At 43.9% G+C, this 20,544-nt stretch overlaps 1 protein-coding gene across 2 annotated transcripts in view; it reads left to right on the top strand.

Moving 5' to 3' along the window:
* The first annotated feature begins 3,026 nt into the window (after positions 1–3,026).
* Positions 3,027–20,544, top strand: part of LOC144889609 (uncharacterized) — a 164,508-nt gene continuing 146,990 nt past the window's right edge. For both annotated transcript variants that reach the window (XM_078770518.1, XM_078770515.1), the window contains exon 1: positions 3,027–3,310. Coding sequence is in view for 1 of the 2 variants with exons in the window: in XM_078770515.1 (XP_078626641.1) it covers positions 3,061–3,310 (250 nt within the window). In the remaining variant the exon portion in view is untranslated. The remainder of the gene's footprint in view (positions 3,311–20,544) is intronic.

Genomic DNA, 20,544 nt, shown 5'->3' with positions numbered 1-20,544 from the left:
GCTCGTCCAGGGGCATGCCCACTGCGCCACTCTCACTCCTGTCCCCTCTTCCTTGGTCTCAGCATGTGCTATGCGAGGCGGGTAGGCCCCTCGGAGGTGCAAATGGTGGAGGCCATTATCGGCGGCGTTCTAGCCCGATTTCTTCCTGAGTCATGTCAGGGGGGGAGGGCGTCATTAATGTTGTACTAAAGGTCATAACTTGTGTCTATGTGGTCTGTAGTGCTCTAAGGGACAAAGGTTTGGTTAACAGCTGAGACATACAAGGGCTCTACTCATTAACCCCGACACTACCTAACACACGAGTCTCCTGGTAGATTCACAGTTATACAACTTGACCGACAAATCGCCTAAACACACAGAACTTATTACAGGTAGATTCCCTATCGCGACAGTCGAAGCATGTTACCTACTCAGATCTACTCTGCTCTACATATATCACTACCCAAATTCGTAACAGTATATATTGATATTTAGCATGAGAAGGCCTGGCATGTAAGAGGGACAGGATTGTGGTGAAGAAGACTCGATGCAGTACGAGGCCGATTGTCGCTGTGTTCTGTGTTTATCAATAGAACGTCCATCTTCTAAACTTTGACTCAACGTCGGCATGTTAAAGTGCCCAAGGCCCTACTGGTGATGGATGAGACTGCTTCAGTGCTCTACACTGAAGGCCATACTGGCGCTAAATTTCTGGATTTTTTTCACGATCTTTTATATCATCATTTTATGAAAATTGAAGTATGTATTTGGACACTTAGTGAGGCCTCATATGGAGTATTGTTTGCGGTTTTGGTCACAACAAGTCTGGAAAGAAATAGGTGCTATAGAGAGGGTTCAGAACAGGCCTACTCTAGATTGATTCCAGGCCGAGCCAGACTCAACTACAAGGAGCGCCTGAACGACACAGCTTTATAAGGAGGCGGTTATGATTGGATATGATAGATGTTTAAGATAATGAAGGGTACAGACAAAATAAGTGCAGAATAATTCTACAGCAGAGACAGTGACAGGACCAGGGACCACCAACAACAACAACAACAATAGGCATTTTAAGGTTATTTCCCTGCTGGAGAGGGGGTTAGCCTTGCGGTCCCCATGACAATCTTCTCCATTTTGCCCTATTTTCGGCATCTTCCCTTGTTAACCCCCTTGCCTGCATTTCTTCTTCCACCACCTTTAGCCAAGTCTTTCTCGGTCTTCCCCGTCCTCAACTTCCTTCCACATTAATTTCCATCACTCTTCTCTTCCAGTCACTTTCATCCTGCCTCAACACATGACCAAACCATCTCAACCTGTTTCTCTTCAGAGCATCCATCACAGGCTCTATTCCCATCATCTTTCGCAATTCGTCATTTGTCTTCCTCTCTCTCAACGATACTCCGCACATCCACCGAACCATTCGCATTTCCACCCTTTGCAGCCTTTTTTGCTGCTCTACGTTCATTAATCATTACCCATGCCTCGCTCCCATAAATCATGACACTTCTCACACATGCAGCATACACCTTTCCCTTCAGCTTCAATGACACTCCCCTCCTCGTCAGCACGCCACTCAGTGCTGACGATCAAGCTTCGATCTTGTATACAAAAAAAAAAATGATGTCGATGACAACATAACCAATAGATAAGTTTAAATTTGGATTTGATTGTGGTGAAGAAGACTCTGCTGATATGGATATGTCGTACGAAACCGAATGACACTTTGTTCTTTGTTGATCAATAAAGCGTACGTCTTCGAAACTGCAACTCAACATCGGCTTGTTACATTGTGCAAGGCCATACTGGTGATGGATGAGACTGCTTCAGTAGCGCTGCACTTCTGGATTTTTTAAAACGATCTTTAATATCATTATTTTAATAAAATTGAAGTATGTACTTGAGCACATAGTGAGGCCTCATCCAGAATATTGTTTCCATTTTTGGTCACCACAAGTCGGAAAGACAAATCTACGATCGAGAGGCTTAAGTACAGGCCTACTTGATTGATTCCGGGCCTAGCTAGACTCAACTAAATTCAGCAGAGACAGTGACAGGATCAGGGGCCATAGCCTAGTAAAGAAAAGAAGAATAAATAGGGTGGTAAGGTAAGGGTCTTTCACTCAGAGAGTAGTTAATGCATAAGATGGTTTCCGAGAAAGGCAGTGGCAAGAGAATCAATAGATAAGTTTAAATTAGGATTAGATAGGTACCTGGAAGCATTAAAGATAGAAGAGTGTCGGGATATTGGCAAGACGTTTGTGACTTGCGCATGGATTGGGAGATTGTGTGCATCTGAGTGAAGTGAAGTGAAGTGGAGTGTCGTGCCTGTGGGGGGTCTCGACAAGCGCTTATTGTTGATGTTGTGTGTTTGTCATCTAAGAACCGCCATCACCCAAATCTATCCCCCCCCCCCCCCCCCCCGCACACCCACCTCTGAAAAAATAACACAAATATGATTGCTTTTTCTCTTTTTGTTATTTAAACAATTAAAATAATTGTGTTTCCCCATTTGTATTTGACACGCTTGGGATATCCCTGGTTCTGCCACACGTCTCATCCACATTTCTCTCCTCATTCCCCAAATGAAATTGCATCGTTTTGGTGGATGAAATTTGCCTAGTGTTGACGTGGCACAGCATAATGGGCCGAATGGTCTCCTCTAGTTTACTCTGGGTTTGTTTTTGTCTCTGTATATAAAAACTCACATTCATTAGATGCTGATTGATAATAAATCTTTCAAAATGGGACACAGCGGGTGAACAAACTGGATGCAAAAGCCCGCATTTATTGGATAATAATTGATTGGATTGTCAATGGAAATAACTCAAAAACATTCCAGTAAAGAAAATAACATGTATAACTTTTCTGTGATTAACATAAGCATTGTATCCTTGGCAGGTCATCGGTGCAATGGAGAGCTTCTTGGAATGGCTCACGTCCCAAGGCCTGAGAGCAGAAACAGCCCAAGCAGTGATTGATAAGCTTGGAATTGAGAATCGGAAGGTTATTCGAGCTTGTACTGAGTCGGATCCATGGCGAATCGTGCTCCTTTCTCTCTCCAAAGAGAAATTACAATTTGCAATGTATGCTGACTTCTGTAAATTTATTAATTCTTTTTCGAAGCCGCAAGATGTCCAGATTGCGGGATCTTCTCTGTTGGGAAGTATTTTCGTCAACTTGGAGAATGTTATTCGGGAACTTTCCAGTTTCTGTGAAAAGATTTTCAGATCCAAAAATGTGCAGTTGGAAAATGTTCCTGGTTTCTCTGGAATCGGGTTCAGTGATGTCTGCAGCCTCCGCTCTCAGGATGATGGGTCAAGAGCCATGTCTGGTATGTGACTTTTGTAATACAACATCACACGTCAACAAATATCTTGATCTTCTACCATTGTTTTTTTTGTATTATTTTAACCTGTGTAATCTCTTTTAGTGCAGTTTTGTATTGTCTAATATTAATGGATTTTTGATGTAGATTACAAGGTAAATTTTAGCTCACCTGGAACATATTTCCGGGGAGCTTATGGGATGGCACGTCGTCAGTCTGTCCGTAAACACTTGCAGCTTCTTCTCTGAAACTGCTGATGGGATTGTGACCAAATTTGGGTAAAATTATATTTTGTGTGTTGGAACTAAATTTTATACACGGCCTTAAAAATTTGGAGTTCAAGGAGGTGGGAGGGATGGTGGGTGGGTGGGGGCTGGTGAGCGGGCCTGATATCCTAAAATGGTTATTTGCTCTCTTATCCGAAACTGCATTGACGATTTTGAAAAACTTGACCACAACCTTCATCACACGTGATGTTCACAGTATTTTTTTTTAATTGGGGTCTATTTGCCCCTGTTATTTTTTGGGGGGGGGGGCGGGGAATTGCATTAAATACCTCGGTGTTCCATGTTTAACGGTACATTTAAGTTATCTGCATGCAGGAAGTGGTTTGTTACCTCTCTTAAGCCATGGAAGGCTTATCCTTGTTTTCCCACGCTTTCTGAAAAATATGAAGACGCTTCATCATAGTCATATTGTAATTGGCTCTGTCCCTCCATATGTCTGTCTGTCATGCTGTCTTCTCCTGAACGATTGTGTAAAAATTCATCTACTTGGTTGTTATGATCACATGGCAATAAGGTGTAATAGCAGTATCATTTTGACCCCGCCCCCTTGGTGCATTTGCAAAAATGGAATACCAATTGGTAGAATAGCAAAAAATGTAATTCGGGGCATATTTTTAAACATTTTTTTCATGTTACCTTGCATATGCAATCAGCATTGGGGGTGTTCGGGAATAGTTATATGACTCAGGAGGATTACAAAATAACTAAACAGGGCTTTTACAAAAGCAAAGCTTTATTAACTAATAATTCACTTGTTTCAATATAATAAAGAACTACAATACTATAACGAATTTAGTAATTCAAGTTGTTGGTTCTTCTTCGTTTGCCGGTGCTCTCCTGGCGCTGTTTCCCATTGCGTACTCGTTCGTTCCGTCAGGCAGAGGTTCTCGTGACAAGTGGTCTCGACTCAAAGTTTGTCCTCGTTTATATCGGCACACTCGAGTTAATCCTCCGTGCGCTAAATCTTAATCCCTTCTCCGCAGAAATGTTACTCAGTCATCCCGCTAGCCTTACGGAGCCGGTTCGCTCCCCCACCTGCTGGGAGTCACATTTGCCTCACAATAGGAGGGTGCTCTAGCCCGGGGCTGTGACCAGGTGAACAAGAGATTACCGCATTCGTGCACCTTCCTGACATTCATTTACGAAATCGTCTATCTGCTTCATTACCAGTCCCACTCAATGAGTTACATTTCCACAATTCCCTCATCTTTTTGTTTTTGTTTATATTAACCATTAATCTAAACATCAATATAAGTAAACAATCAATCACTACAAGTAAACATCAATACAAGTATAAGTAAACAATCAATCACTACAAGTAAACATCAATACAAGTTGTGGAAGTGTAACTCAGTGTAACTCATTGGTTGGAACTGGTAACGAAGCAGGGACGAGCAGGTGGTCGTAAGAATGTCAGGAATGTATCTCGCTCTGTCGAAGCTGGGAGTCCTTTGTCCACCTTTATTACGACCCCGGGCTAACACACATTCCCATGCCCGCACTATTGTTTTGGACATCGGGATGCAAAGAGGGTGAAGAAACTCCCCAGCAGGGAGGCGATTGTGGATGACCAAGGAGCTTCAGCGCACGGAGGATTAACATTTAGCGCACGGAGGATTAACTCGAGTGTGCCGATATAAACGAGGACAAACTTTGAGTCGACTCACTTGTCACGAGAACCTCTGCCCGACGGAACGAACGAGTACGCAACGGGAAAACAGCGCTAGGAGAGCACCGGCCAACGAAGAAGAACCAACGACTTGAATTACTAAATTCGTTATAGTATTGTAGTTCCTTATTATATTGAAACAAGTGAAATAGTAGTTAATAAAGTCTTGATCTTTTGTAAACCTGTTTCCGGTCATTGGAGTCTTGAGTCCCAACACACTTCCACGACAACTTGGTGGCTACCGTACGGGGATCGAGTGGACATCGCCAAGGTAAGCATGGCTTCTTGTGGATTGTCCATTATGATATACGAACCTGTGTTTAGTTTTTCTATATACATGGTGGAGGAGGTGGTGTTGGGCTTCCCTACGCACCGATACCGCGATATAGGTAACGTAACGATAATCCGAGGAGTGTAACGTATTTTTGCGCTGTGTAAATAAATGCGCCAGTTCGACGCTGGTTATTAGAAGCCTTACCATGTACTAAGAGCAAGATCGTGCCATGAGTGCACCATGGGACGATCTGCTTCCAAGTCGTGTAAGGCCGGTACACTCGTTTACACACCCGTACACGTGTAAAGTAGTTTACACTTGTTTTCTGCACTTGCTCAAAGCACGCGACTTGCTCGGCGTGCGACAGGGAGCCGGGAAATGGAGTTTTATTTATATATATATATATATTTTTTTTTTTTCCATCATTCCAATTTATGGTATTGCGACAAAACGGCTTATATCTTTGGAACGGCTCGTCGGATTTAAACAAATTAAACGAAATTGTGTAGGACGAAAGCCGTGGGTCCAAGGTAAGAAAGGAAAAAAAAGGGTGGAGGAGAGGAGAAGGGAGGAAAATTTTCCCGCCATTTTTATAACATAAAAATCGTTCGATCAACATACAAATTAATGACAGGCAACGCCATCTCATGCCGGTCCAGAATTATTGTGAAAGATGGCGATTGAATGAAAATTAAGGATTTTTGAAATTGTTGTTGACTTTTGGGCTATGTTGAATGAAATAGTTGTTGATTGAACTAGTTGACTGATATATAAATCCCATTCAAAAGTCAAGTGAACCGAATGAAAATTAAGGATTTTTGAAATTGTTGTTGACTTTTGGGCTATGTTGAATAAATAGTTGTTGATTGAACTAGTTGACTGATATATAAATCCCATTCAAAAGTCAAGTGAACTGAATGAAAATTAAGGATTTTTGAAATTGTTGTTGACTTTTGGGCTATGTTGAATAAATAGTTGTTGATTGAACTAGTTGACTGATATATAAATCCCATTCAAAAGTCAAGTGAACCGAATGAAAATTAAGGATTTTTGAAATTGTTGTTGACTTTTGGCCTATGTTGAATAAAATAGTTGTTGATTGAACTAGTTGACTGATATATAAATCCCATTCAAAAGTCAAGTGAACCGAATGAAAATTAAGGATTTTTGAAATTGTTGTTGACTTTTGGGCTATGTTGAATAAAATAGTTGTTGATTGATATATAAATCCCATTCAAAAGTCAAGTGAACCGAATGAAAATTAAGGATTTTTGAAATTGTTGTTGACTTTTGGGCTATGTTGAATAAAATAGTTGTTGATTGAACTCGTTGACTGATATATAAATCCCATTCAAAAGTCAAGTGAACCGAATGAAAATTAAGGATTTTTGAAATTGTTGTTGACTTTTGGGCTATGTTGAATAAAATAGTTGTTGATTGAACTAGTTGACTGATATATAAATCCCATTCAAAAGTCAAGTGAACCGAATGAAAATTAAGGATTTTTGAAATTGTTGTTGACTTTTGGGCTATGTTGAATAAATAGTTGTTGATTGATCTAGTTGACTGATATATAAATCCCATTCAAAAGTCAAGTGAACCGAATGAAAATTAAGGATTTTTGAAATTGTTGTTGACTTTTGGCCTATGTTGAATAAAATAGTTGTTGATTGAACTAGTTGACTGATATATAAATCCCATTCAAAAGTCAAGTGAACCGAATGAAAATTAAGGATTTTTGAAATTGTTGTTGACTTTTGGCCTATGTTGAATAAAATAGTTGTTGATTGGACTAGTTGACTGATATATAAATCCCATTCAAAAGTCAAGTGATTCGGATGAAAATTGAGGATTTTTGAAATTGTTGTTGACTTTGGCAATGTAAGTTGAATAAATAGTTGTTGGTTCAATTTCAGTTTGCTGATAAGTAAATCCAATTAAAATGTTGGGTTTTGCTGACGTTCCCACAACATTGTTTCAACGTTTTTCACATTAGTTTCTTGCAACATTGAAATAATGTTGTTGTAAAACGTTTCCACAACGTCGCTACAACGTTTCACTTTCGTTGTTGCAACGTTTTGCTCCAATATTTTGGGAACATTAAAATGTTGGGTTTTGCTGACGTTCCCACAACGTTGTTTCAACGTTTTTCACATTACTTTCTTGCAACATTGAAATAATGTTGTAAAACGTTTCCACAACGTCGCTACAACGTTTCACTTTCGTTGTTGCAACGTTTTGCTCCAACGTTTTGGGAACATTAAAATGTTGGGTTTTGCTGACGTTCCCACAACGTTGTTTCAACGTTTTTCACATTACTTTCTTGCAACATTGAAATAATGTTGTTGTAAAACGTTTCCACAACGTCGCTACAACGTTTCACTTTCGTTGTTGCAACGTTTTGCTCCAACGCTTTGGGAACATTAAAATGTTGGATTTTGCTGACGTTCCCACAACGTTGTTTCAACGTTTTTCACATTACTTTCCTGCAACATTGAAATAATGTTGTTGTAAAACGTTTCCACAACGTCGCTACAACGTTTCACTTTCGTTGTTGCAACGTTTTGCTCCAACGTTTTGGGAACACTCAAATGTTAAGTGAATCGGATGAGAATTCACGAGTTATTTAATTATTAGCGATTAATGAAGTACTTATTTAATTAATTACATTTCTTTCTCTTCTGACCATTAACTCAGGCACCTTGTGAGTTAGGAAGCTGATAATTGGACATTACAATGACCAAGTGATGTGGCTATCAAGGATAATTTTGATTTATTGATTAATCATTTAATAAATTAATTCGTTGATTTTATAAATGACTTTTTTTTTTTTTTTTTTTTTTTTTTTGTATACAATATCGAGGCTCGTGAAAGAGCGAACATTAATCACACAAAAAGACAAACCGACACATAAAACATATAACATCGGGAGCGGTAGACAAGATGGGGAGAGAGGGGGAAGGACACAAACACAACATTTGAGAGCAGGGACCGAGAGATATGGAGACATCGAGAGATCTGAGAGAGGGTGAGGGCTTTGGGGGGGGGGGGGGGCATGGGAAGGGGGCGGTGGGAGAGGTATAAAACATATGGACACTGCCAGGACTTCCAGGAAAGAAGTTGGAATTTCAAACAAGGTGGATCTGGGGTGAATTAGCGGGGGTAGAAAAGATCAAGGTTTTGGATGGGGGAAGATAAGAGATGGTGGTGAACAGCTGTTTTAAAGACCTGGAGGGAGGAGTGGGATTGAAGGGAGTGAGGGAGTTTGTTCCAGAGGCGGGAGAAAAGAGGAATGAAAGAGTGAAGGTGAGCAGAGAGCCGAGATTTCGGCAGTTTAACCATCAGAGGGTTGCTGGCAGATCTTGTACGACCTGTAGGAATATTTGGGGGACAGAGCACAGAGAGAGCTGGGGGTGCAAGGCCGGAGAGGAGTCGGTAGAAGACAGAAAGACCACCTACCTGCCTGCGGTGAGTGAGTGAAAGGCCCTCAGAGATAGCTTCATTGCGGGAGATTCCAATAATTCTGAAAGCTTTGGTTTCAACAGCGTGAAGCCGAGCTAGGTGTGAGGCAGGAGCACCGGCCCATAGGGGAGAACAGTATTCCATTGAGCTATGTTAAGACTTATTTAATTAAGATTCCTAAGAGATACATCTTCGGATGAAGTACTTGCAGATTGGTTATGCTATGAGCCAATTGATTAAGGAAAAATATTTTGTGACAGCCATATTGGAGTTAGTGGAAAATCTTTAAAAATCTATCTCTTTTTTTTCATTTCTGACTTATTGAGCTGAAACTTAGCACACATATACTACACCCCAAGGCGAAGAACGCTCTTTTCTCTGAAGTTTCATTTTCTGATTAACTAGTCTACGACGCACCAATTAAAAAAGTGCTGACTCTGCATTTCTTGTATTTAATAATATTGTGATGCCATGAACTTGGTGTCGACCTGCAGGCCAAACCGTTGGTCAGATGAGCTCGATACCTTGACCAATTATAGTAAGTCACTTGATTGGATGCATATATTAATTATGACATCATAAGTCACGTGACATGGTGGCCATGGTGGATTTCTTGAAAACCTTTAAAATGCATCCCTGTGTTCATTTTTCGATCGATTGAGTTGAAAGTTTGAACAATCGGATCTGGACTGTCGTTGTTAACGACTCTGGCACGCACCCGTGCAATCAGGATGGAGCGGTATGGTCCCCGGATCATCACTGCCCGCAGTTTTAATTAGTTTTACTTTTACCTTTCACTCTTTCTGTTCATTGTTCTCTTGGTCATACAATTTTTTGAAGACATGCATGTCATGATATAGGAAATGTTTGTTCTGTTGAACGGAAGAAATGTTTATGGGTAATTTAATTAAATGTGGTAGGTGGGTAACACCACAAAGCATACCTCTTTTAAGGTGTGTATAAACCCTGGAACATTTCAGCAATCAATACGATACTGAAATGGTGTAATTCAATTAAACTTGGTAGGTGGGCAACACCACAAAGCATACCTCTTTTAAGGTGTCTATAAACCCTGGAACATTTCAGCAATCAATACGATACTGAAATAGTGTAATTTAATTAAACGTGGTAGGTGGGCAACACCACAAAGCATACCTCTTTTAAGGTGTGTATAAACCCTGGAACATTTCAGTAATCAATACGATGCTGAAATGGTGTAATTTAATTAAACGTGGTAGGTGGGCAACACCACAAAGCATACCTCTTTTAAGGTGTGTATAAACCCTGGAACATTTCAGCAATCAATACGATACTGAAATAGTGTAATTTAATTAAACTTGGTAGGTGGGCAACACCACAAAGCATACCTCTTTTAAGGTGTGTATAAACCCTTTAACATTTCAGTAATCAATACGATGCTGAAATGGTGTAATTTAATTAAACGTGGTAGGTGGGCAACACCACAAAGCATACCACTTTTAAGGTGTGCATAAACCTTGGAACATTTCAGCAATCATGACGATTTTCTCATGTCACCTGAAATGGTGTAATATTGTGTAATATGGTCGACCTTGGGTTTGTTTGGGTTTGTTGTTTATTTTTGTGGGTATATATTTTTGTGTATTTTGTATATATTTTCACGACTAATTCCAATTAACATCCTGCAAAATTTGCTCGTTTTTCTGGCCGAGTCGAAATTGCGTTGAGTTCCTATGGCATGCGCCATTAAAAGCGCTGTGTAATGGTTGAGCTCCCTTTATTTCGTTTTGGTCACGCGGATGAGCAGACAAAATGACGAATGCTGCGGCTGGAGCAGTAGAAGCGATTTTTCTTTTTAATTGTTTAATGATTATTCGATATTGTTATGACTTATTGTCAATAGGTATACTAAGTGGTCAGGAGGTAGCCTTTTGCTATGTACAGTTTATTGTATTGTTGATTATACCACATAGCTGTGGTGATAAAGGAAATGTTTGTTTTCCAAATAGATGATTATGATATGACCATGATTACAAAATCATGATGATTATTATGAATGATATCATAGGGTTCCAATGCAGAATGATTGCACGAACTTGGAAAAGAACTTTCAAGCCCTATGCGATAAATTGGGTATTACAAGCAATGGAGTTTCAAAATTTAGCATGATTGAAGGAATTTGACAGTCCCATTTCAGGAGTTTTACGAAATTTAGATTGCCAAGAGATTTTGGGTATTATTAAAAGAAAAATGATGAGATATTTTCCCCAATGAACTTTAATATCTGCCATCCATTTTGGCTGTCTCATGAATGAAGGACGAGTTGCCTTTAGTGGTTGCAAAGAAAATTTGTGGAGACCAGGCAAAATGGAAAAAAAAAAAATGTCAGATATGACCCTAGGACAGAACAGTGATTCGTCAATTGACATGAGGTATGAACCAGAGGTGACGACCAATGATCTTCGATCTCAGTCAATAGATGGACCTGTCCTGACATCATTGGGGAAAGGGCTTATGCAAGGAGTCATCCAAAATGATTAATTTGATTTATTGATGAATATTGATAAATTAATTGAAATTGAATAATTGAATTGATTAAATTGAATAAATGTAATTGAATAAATTTAACTGAATAAATTGAATTGAATAAATTGAATTGAATATATTGATTGTTTGATTGATGAAAATGCGGTCTCAAGAAAGAAGCTTTGATATCTTTGTGAGATATAATTATCAATGTGAAGACAACCTTGGAAAATTGAGCAAGGTGGTGAGTTTATATATAGATATATATGTGCGGTTACCATTGTGTGATTTCCCCTTCAACAGAGTGGACACCTGAGGATTCACCCATTTAATACTGACCCTTTGGCTCATCTGCAAATACTGATCTGTGAGATTGGATTGTGCAAAAGCCACAGGTGAGAGAGATTCTCTGGAAATCACCGTTTGAACAGGTGGAGAGATCCTTCCTGGAGGTATGAGTGAAGCTTTAGAGGAACAAGCTACAACACATCCAACGCTACTTTGATAAAAGGCAGAATGGGAAATGGAGCCTGCAAGAATACACAAGGACAACCAGAGATTCCACAAAAAGGTACTTGTACACATCATATTGTTATGAATTTGGTAGAGCAACACCTAGAGCTAGGTAGATCTGAATAGGTAGGTATTCGGCTGTCGTGACAGGGACTCTACATGTAATAAGTTATTGATGTTTAGGCGTTTGTCGGGGTAAGATGTATGATTGTGGATCTACCTGGAGGTTCGAGTGGTAAATAGTGAGGGATTAAAGGTAACGCCCCTGTGAGTTTCACCTAGTAGTCAAACCTTTGTCCATTATGGCACTGCAAACCACATAAACGTTAGATAGGTCCTTAGCGCAACATTAAATGGTTCCTTTCCCTGACAATGACTTCGGGCACATGGACAGGAGGCCAGGCCAAAAACACCGCCACAATTGACCGCCACCGTTTACACCTCCAAGGCCTACAAACCTCGCCTGCCACGTGTTATGCCACCAGGACCGTGGGGTTGGGAGCCAGGGAGTGCAGCGATGTCGCCAGAGGGCGTGACCTGGGCGAGCCGGCGAGTTGGGAGGCTATCATTGGCTGAGGAGTGCGCCAATGTGACGTCATTGGCGAGAGATATATTCGTCGGTCGGACGCCATTTTGGGCAGTTGGCACTCGGCACTCGGCAGTTGGCACAGGACACGGTTCGTTGGAGAGTTCGTCGTGGAGTTGCACAGTTCGTTGGAGTTGCACAGTTCGTTGGAGTTGCACAGTTCGTCGGAGTTGTCACAGGACACGTTCGTGACCACAGCTCGTTGCAGTTGGCAGTTGGCACTTGGTTTTGGTTGCTTCGTGCAGCCCTGCGGTGGACCGTTGGAGCAAAGGAGCTCGTGGTGTGTGTGGGCCGTTGGACCGACGAGGCCTGGTGGCGCTTGGAGGCGGACGCAGAGGGCCGTGGAACTTGGAGCGAGGTGTGCGATCGGGCAGAAAGGAGCGGTGTTGGACGGCAGCCAAAAAGACGACGAAAGACCAGATAAGCCCGAATCCGCGTACATTTTGAACGACGTGACGTGTTCTTTTCGTAATTAATCTCCCTCGTTTTGTGTTTGATATCAGTCGTGTGGGGACGTCCCGATTTAGGATATTAGATTTACCGGCACGTGCTTTTTCCTGTCTTGCTTTTATAAATAATAAATCCTTATATTATTTTCTGTATATATCTGAACGCAGTTTTCCTGGGTGTTTCATTGTAATAGATAAGGCTGTGGAGCTCGTTGCGTCTGGCCTTCCGCGCGTTTAACTTTGTGTTGAGCTTGAATCCGCCATTGAGTTTTCGCCTCGGGAGTTAAAGTCTCGCAATCGGTCATCCGTGTTACCCTACGGTGTTCACCAAGGGGTAGTCACGCGACAAGTGGTGTCAGGAGTGTAGGATTCGAACCCGTCGGACAGATTTTTTTTGTCCGCGGCGAGACATCGACACGGTCGGACAAATTTTTTTGTCCGCGGGGAGACATCGACACGGTCGGGCGTACATTGCGCCCGACGTTCGAAAGCAAAATTTTTGTAGGCGAGGCGAAGAAATTTAGTGATCAATTGGGTATACGGAGCGCGATATCGCGTCTTCGTCAAATTTAAATTGTGTTTCAGGAATTATTAAAATAAATACGCGCGCGGGAAACAATCTTCCGGGAAGCGGATGTTGGAGATGGACGAAATGGAGGTACGCAGCGAGGCCTCCGTCAGCGTTGGGAGTGAGCCGGAAATAGGGGAATTTGATATAGAGGTGAGCCTTGGAACCTCCCTCGTCCCGAGCACGAACTTATCCCCCTCCCCTACCGGGGAGTCGGGAGCAGTAGGAACGGCCCCGACAACCGACCAGATGTTGGGTCAATTGCTTCGAAAAATTGATGGGATGGAAAAGAACGGTGAGCGAGCCAGTCGGGAATTGAATGACAAAATTGAAGGAATGGAAAGAAAAATGGAGTCCCAGGGGAAGGAATGTAGGGAAGGAATGAAGGAAATGAGTAATGATATGGGAGAAATGAAAAACAAAATGGAGTCCCAGGGGAAGGAATGGAGGGAAGGACTGAAGGACATGAGTGACCAAATTAATGGATTGAAAGGGGAATGTTTCCCACATTCTGGCCTGGTTGTTTATCGGGACCGTGTGGATGTCACAACACCCCAACCGGGGGATGAATTTGGAATTGTGCAGCACCAGGGCGGTGGTGCGGAGCAAGAGGGGGTAGAGTTTTTGGGGGTCCATGCGATAGAGCCGGACCGGGTATTTATTGGGGATATTGATCAAAGCCTGGCGGGGCCAGGAATGATTTGTAATGATGAGGATGATTTGATCCAGCGGCTGGAGACCTGTGACAGTCCCGTGGAGGTAGAGCTTGTTCAGGCCCAAAGGAGCCTGGGTGATGAGGTGAGTTGGTCCGAGGAGGTGGTTGGAATGACCGAGGGGACGCTCACTAGACACTGCTATTTGGAAACAGAGGCTCCAAAATTGGACAACCAGTTGGGGGAGTGTGTTGGCTCCGGGCTGGATTTGGATCTTGGAGGATCGGGAGATAGAGCTTCTGGAGATTTGGTCCCTGTAGGGAATTTGGATCAACTGCAGGGAGGGGCAGAACAACCGGTGGTAGAGGTTGTTCCCTGCAGCTGCGGAATGGCAGTGGGAATGCAAATTTGTAAAAGAAAATTTAAAATAAAATTACAATGGGAAATTGATTTGGAGCAGCCATGGTGGGGATTGGTCCCCGGGCTGCGGGATCTGGACATGGAGAGGTCATGGGTGATGGCCTCGGGCAAAAGTTGCCCCTTTCAAAATTTGGGTATGCCAGCCAGCTGGGGGGCTGTGATGGCGAGATTTGGACGTGGGGTCCAGCCTTGGGTGTTGAGGTACGACCTGGGTCCCACGCGGGGTCTGGTGGAGTGTGGCGTCCCTTGTCCGTCGGGGTGCCGTCCGAGCTGGTGGCTCGGGCCGGCAGGGTCACCTGACCCTGGTGGGGGTTAAGACCTCCAGGGAGGTCCGAGGTGGTTTCTCAAGCCTGGGATGGCAAATATTGAGGACCACTAGGGGGAGGTGTTGTGGGTCGCGCTTTGGTGGTGGCACTGCGGACGGCCAACTTGGGACTGATGTGGTGACCACCTGGGCATGCGGCCTGGCACCCTCCTCCAAGGACTCTGGGACAACCAGCATGTGGTGACCTGGCATGGTGGTTGGTCTATGGACGCGGGTCAAACCGAATGGACGGGGATGGAGATAGCCTGCCGGACAACCATTGGGGCATCTGTGGAACGTGATGGTGTGAGTGACCTTCCACAGATGCTCCGTTCTGATTTATGGACTCTCGGGTTGGGAAGAGAGCCATGGGAATGTGAATCGGGAGATGTGTAACGAGCCGAGCATGTGGGCCATGCTCGGCTGGCAGGTGTATGGCAAAGCATCTTTCTTTGGTGAGGTTAGTAAAATGTGACAAATGTTTGGCATGGGTAATCTGTGGGTTAGATGGAAATTTAAGGGTGGATTTTGAAATGTCATGGTGGACACTGTACAGTGACGCCATCATTGATCCGGGTGTGCAGACCAAAGTGTTGGAGGCTGTGATGAAATTAATAGGGTAGCAAGACAGCTTTCAACTGGTTGCGGGGGCAACTGTGCTGATATTTGGGACGCGGGGTTATGGGGATGTAGTTGTGTGGTCTTTGGGTCAACGTGGTGCTGTGCGTGTCCGAGGTGTGTGGACCATGTCTTCTGGGTGGGTCTCCTGGTGGAGCATGGCTGTTGACTGGACCTTGGTGTGGTCAAGTGTGGGTGAGCACTGGGGGGCTGCAGTTCTGTAGTCGGACTGGGGGATGATGGGGAGGTGCAGGGGACGTGGCTGTAGGGATGCCACGCACTGCGACCGTGCCCCCCAGGGCCGAGGTTGTGTGTGCGGTAGTGTGTGTTGTGGCAGCAAGTGCTCACCACATTGGCCAGCTGGGGCTGCTGCAGCTGTGTTCCTCGCAGGGGGGCCGAAGGATGGATGGTGGGTCGCACCCTTATGGACACTCATGGGCCATGTTGGCGTTTTGACTGCTCACCTTGTCCCGATGACCCTTGCACGGTAGAGGTGCAGAGCTGTCGTGGCCACAGGTAGTTGTGTAGTGATGATCACCGTTGGATGCGGATCCACATACCTGCCAGTGTAGTGGGGACAAAAGAGAAATTTGGAAGTATTTGGTAGGCCCAATGTGAAATTTTGGGAATTGTATGGGTGGATGACACTCTTGAACCCGACCAACCTGCAACTACCTGCACTTGAGGTGAGTGTTTTAAGGAGTACTGTCCCAGGCTTCAGGACTTGCTTTGGGAAATTGGGGACATGTAATTTGGAGTTGGGAGGCGGGTGAGAATGATGACATGGCCGGTGAAGGGATGGAATGGGAGCCACACAGTGTCTTGTGGGTGGCGTATGTTTTTGTGTTGTGGTTAGGTGTTTTGATGTGGTCGTGAGAGTGGAACCTGGAGAGGGAGTGATGATTATTGGAGATAATGGGGGGTGATACTGGTGCTTTTGGAAATGTGCTTTTGGAAATGTGTAAGGATTCAATGATTCGAACTGTGAATGGGATTTCACATGTAGCAGGCCATGGCAAGCCTTGTAACACCTTTTACACCATCTATGGAATTGTGCTGAGTTGTGTGGAGAATTGAATGGCAGTGGGGGAGGAAGTGTGTTTTGGGGTCTTGTGGGTGGGGAAGGTGTGTGTGTCCGCAGGTACAGAGCAAGCTCTGAGGAGCGATGCCTGCGGGCCCCCCTCTGCGGCAATTACCCCTGGCAGCCGGTGGTAACTGGAAATTGGAGCTCGTCGGTGGAGGGTCTGGTTGGGCGCCGCGGGGTGAGGAAGTCCCCCGGTGACCCGTGTTGCTGCGCGAAAGCAGGAGGCAAAGGAGCCTGGTGTGTGTGGAGACCCTCACCGGCGAGGTAACGGCGGAAAGGGGCTGTTGGGCTGTCACGGGGCCAAGAGGTAAAGGGGGGGGGGGCAATGAACTTGTAAGTCGGTTGACTTGTTTTTGGGACTGCGGGCACCACAGCCTGATGCGCCCCCACCATCTTTTTGTGCGGTACCTCCCCGCTGCCTAGTTGAGGAATGCACACACACGTGAATGACATCAATGCCATGGTCCTGCAGGGGGTGTATTGAAATAAGTGCTTTGTTGATTTTTGAAATGCCTTGATGACCTATGGAATGAGAATGAGTGGTTAAGGGGTCTGTGTTGCATGAATGTGGGCGAAATCCACCGAGCCGTGTCACTCACCTGTAACATCTGGACAGGGCCCGTGGAAAATTAGGGGGATGCATTGGGGATGGCCCCGCAGGTAAGGTTGTGTCTTGTGGCATCCACCGGGGGACGCGGTCTGTAGACCGGGGTATGTACAAAGGTTAGAGTTTTGAGTTTTTGGAAAGGTGGTTAAGTTTTGTGGTTAAGTTAGTGTTGTGTGTTGTTGTTTCCTCCCTCCACAGGAACAAGGAAGAAAATGTACATACTTGCATGATGGTTAAGGGGTTTAGCATGTTAAGGAAGTGTAGGTAGGTAGTCCGATTCACTTCCCACAGCCCTTCCTGATTTATTTCATAGGTTAATCAAGTGTGTGACAGTAAGTGTTAAGGCTGGAATGGTAGCGCCTGCGGTGAACCTTGCAGGAGTTACGGTTCCAGGGGGGGGGCTGTGTTATGAATTTGGTAGAGCAACACCTAGAGCTAGGTAGATCTGAATAGGTAGGTATTCGGCTGTCGTGACAGGGACTCTACATGTAATAAGTTATTGATGTTTAGGCGTTTGTCGGGGTAAGATGTATGATTGTGGATCTACCTGGAGGTTCGAGTGGTAAATAGTGAGGGATTAAAGGTAACGCCCCTGTGAGTTTCACCTAGTAGTCAAACCTTTGTCCATTATGGCACTGCAAACCACATAAACGTTAGATAGGTCCTTAGCGCAACATTAAATGGTTCCTTTCCCTGACAATGACTTCGGGCACATGGACAGGAGGCCAGGCCAAAAACACCGCCACAATTGACCACCACCGTTTACACCTCCAAGGCCTACAAACCTCGCCTGCCACGTGTTATGCCACCAGGACCGTGGGGTTGGGAGCCAGGGAGTGCAGCGATGTCGCCAGAGGGCGTGACCTGGGCGAGCCGGCGAGTTGGGAGGCTATCATTGGCTGAGGAGTGCGCCAATGTGACGTCATGGGCGAGAGATATATTCGTCGGTCGGACGCCATTTTGGGCAGTTGGCACTCGGCACTCGGCAGTTGGCACAGGACACGGTTCGTTGGAGAGTTCGTCGTGGAGTTGCACAGTTCGTTGGAGTTGCACAGTTCGTTGGAGTTGCACAGTTCGTCGGAGTTGTCACAGGACACGTTCGTGACCACAGCTCGTTGCAGTTGGCAGTTGGCACTTGGTTTTGGTTGCTTCGTGCAGCCCTGCGGTGGACCGTTGGAGCAAAGGAGCTCGTGGTGTGTGTGGGCCGTTGGACCGACGAGGCCTGGTGGCGCTTGGAGGCGGACGCAGAGGGCCGTGGAACTTGGAGCGAGGTGTGCGATCGGGCAGAAAGGAGCGGTGTTGGACGGCAGCCACAAAGACGACGAAAGACCAGATAAGCCCGAATCCGCGTACATTTTGAACGACGTGACGTGTTCTTTTCGTAATTAATCTCCCTCGTTTTGTGTTTGATATCAGTCGTGTGGGGACGTCCCGATTTAGGATATTAGATTTACCGGCACGTGCTTTTTCCTGTCTTGCTTTTATAAATAATAAATCCTTATATTATTTTCTGTATATATCTGAACGCAGTTTTCCTGGGTGTTTCATTGTAATAGATAAGGCTGTGGAGCTCGTTGCGTCTGGCCTTCCGCGCGTTTAACTTTGTGTTGAGCTTGAATCCGCCATTGAGTTTTCGCCTCGGGAGTTAAAGTCTCGCAATCGGTCATCCGTGTTACCCTACGGTGTTCACCAAGGGTAGTCACGCGACAATATGTACGACCGTTATGGTGCCGAAGCTATAAGGCAGGTCGAGAATTGGTATTTGTGGACAAAGGGACATGCTGAGGAGTTTCCAAGAGATGGTACATTTGAGCGAAGTCGATTGCAAAGATTGGGACAAAGATTGAAAGCCAGGAAGAGACAGAATCTAACGGTAGACTGGCTTGCATTCCATCTTTGGGATGGTGAATCCAGACAACGGGAACAGCAAGAACGGATAACGGATCTAGAACTTAAAATAAAAAGGATACAGGATACAGTGGAGGAGACAAATGCACAACTGCCCTCGAAATTAGGAATGAAAGTGACAGTTGTCCCATCTGATTTCCAGTTGTCTCCCCAAAAAGGACGGTACAGAGAATTTTTTCGTGTTTCAGGAGATAACGAGAGATTGCAGTGGCAACTCAGGGATGTAGAGATGCAGCCCACCAATACAAGTGCACAGGTGCACAGACCAGGCAATGACAGAAACCGGTGTTTCAAGTGTGGACAGATGGGACATTGGAAAAGAAGATGTCCGTATACCAACAGGAAGACAAGTTCATAGGGTAAACCAAGATCAAGGGTACCAGTGCTTACCGATACCTCAGACAACGATTAGGCCTTCATTGCGGCAAATCCCAAATGACGATTGGCCTCAACAAATTAGATTATTGGACAAACATGAATAACTGTCGATGATTCTTGTGTCTGAAAAGTTTTTTCGGAGCAAGAATTATTCATTTTTCTTTTGCTTGTAAGCAAATTGATAATTCATTGATCAAATGCCGAAATTGGATCTTTTATGTTGGGCACAAAATTTTAAATTTACAAAGTTTGGAACAATTGCTCTGCAATTTTTTTTTGGCAAACCAAGTGACAAGAGTCACATGATGATCAGGTGGGAATTTCGGACTATTGTTCCGCATGATTGATAGGTCAGTGGTCAACTGACATGCAAATGGGTGTGTAGTCAAATTTGGATAAATTATTGTGGGAACTGAAAGGGTAATTTCAATGTGACATCATAGGGGTTTTCTAAGAATAAACTTTTTGGTCCATTTGTGTATTAGCGTTTATAAAATTGAAGGACAAATTTTGTGAAATTGAAATAAAGTTGACACCCATCCTGATCTGTAAATAAGGGGTCCAACGCAAACAAATACGCATAATGCATGTGTGTGTGGGTATTTTGTGTGTCAATTTGTGTGTCAATGTTAGTGTTTTTGTTTTTGTGTATCAATCTTACAAGATTGTTGACACCGACAGTGTGCCTTGTCTGAAAATAGATAGTTCCATGGGGATGGGATCGCATATCGAGAGAATTCGTAAAATAAAAATAGAAATATAATTTGATTATGAAAATTATCACTTTTGTCAAGGGAGATGGAGAATAAAGATTTGATTTGCTGAGTTATGAGCAGCTATTCATTAATAGTAAAAATTGGGAGTAATCTTGGGATTTCACTTTGATAGAATTTATATGAGAATAACAGCTATTTATGGATATGAGCTTCATAAAAAAATGTGGGAGTACAAAATT

The sequence above is a fragment of the Myxine glutinosa genome, chromosome 1 (assembly GCF_964187855.1).
Source record: "Myxine glutinosa chromosome 1, kmMyxGlut1.1, whole genome shotgun sequence".
In the NCBI taxonomy this organism is placed as follows: domain Eukaryota; kingdom Metazoa; phylum Chordata; class Myxini; order Myxiniformes; family Myxinidae; genus Myxine; species Myxine glutinosa.
Note: the sequence above shows the minus strand (reverse complement) of the source record. Positions and strands in the feature narration are given on the sequence as shown.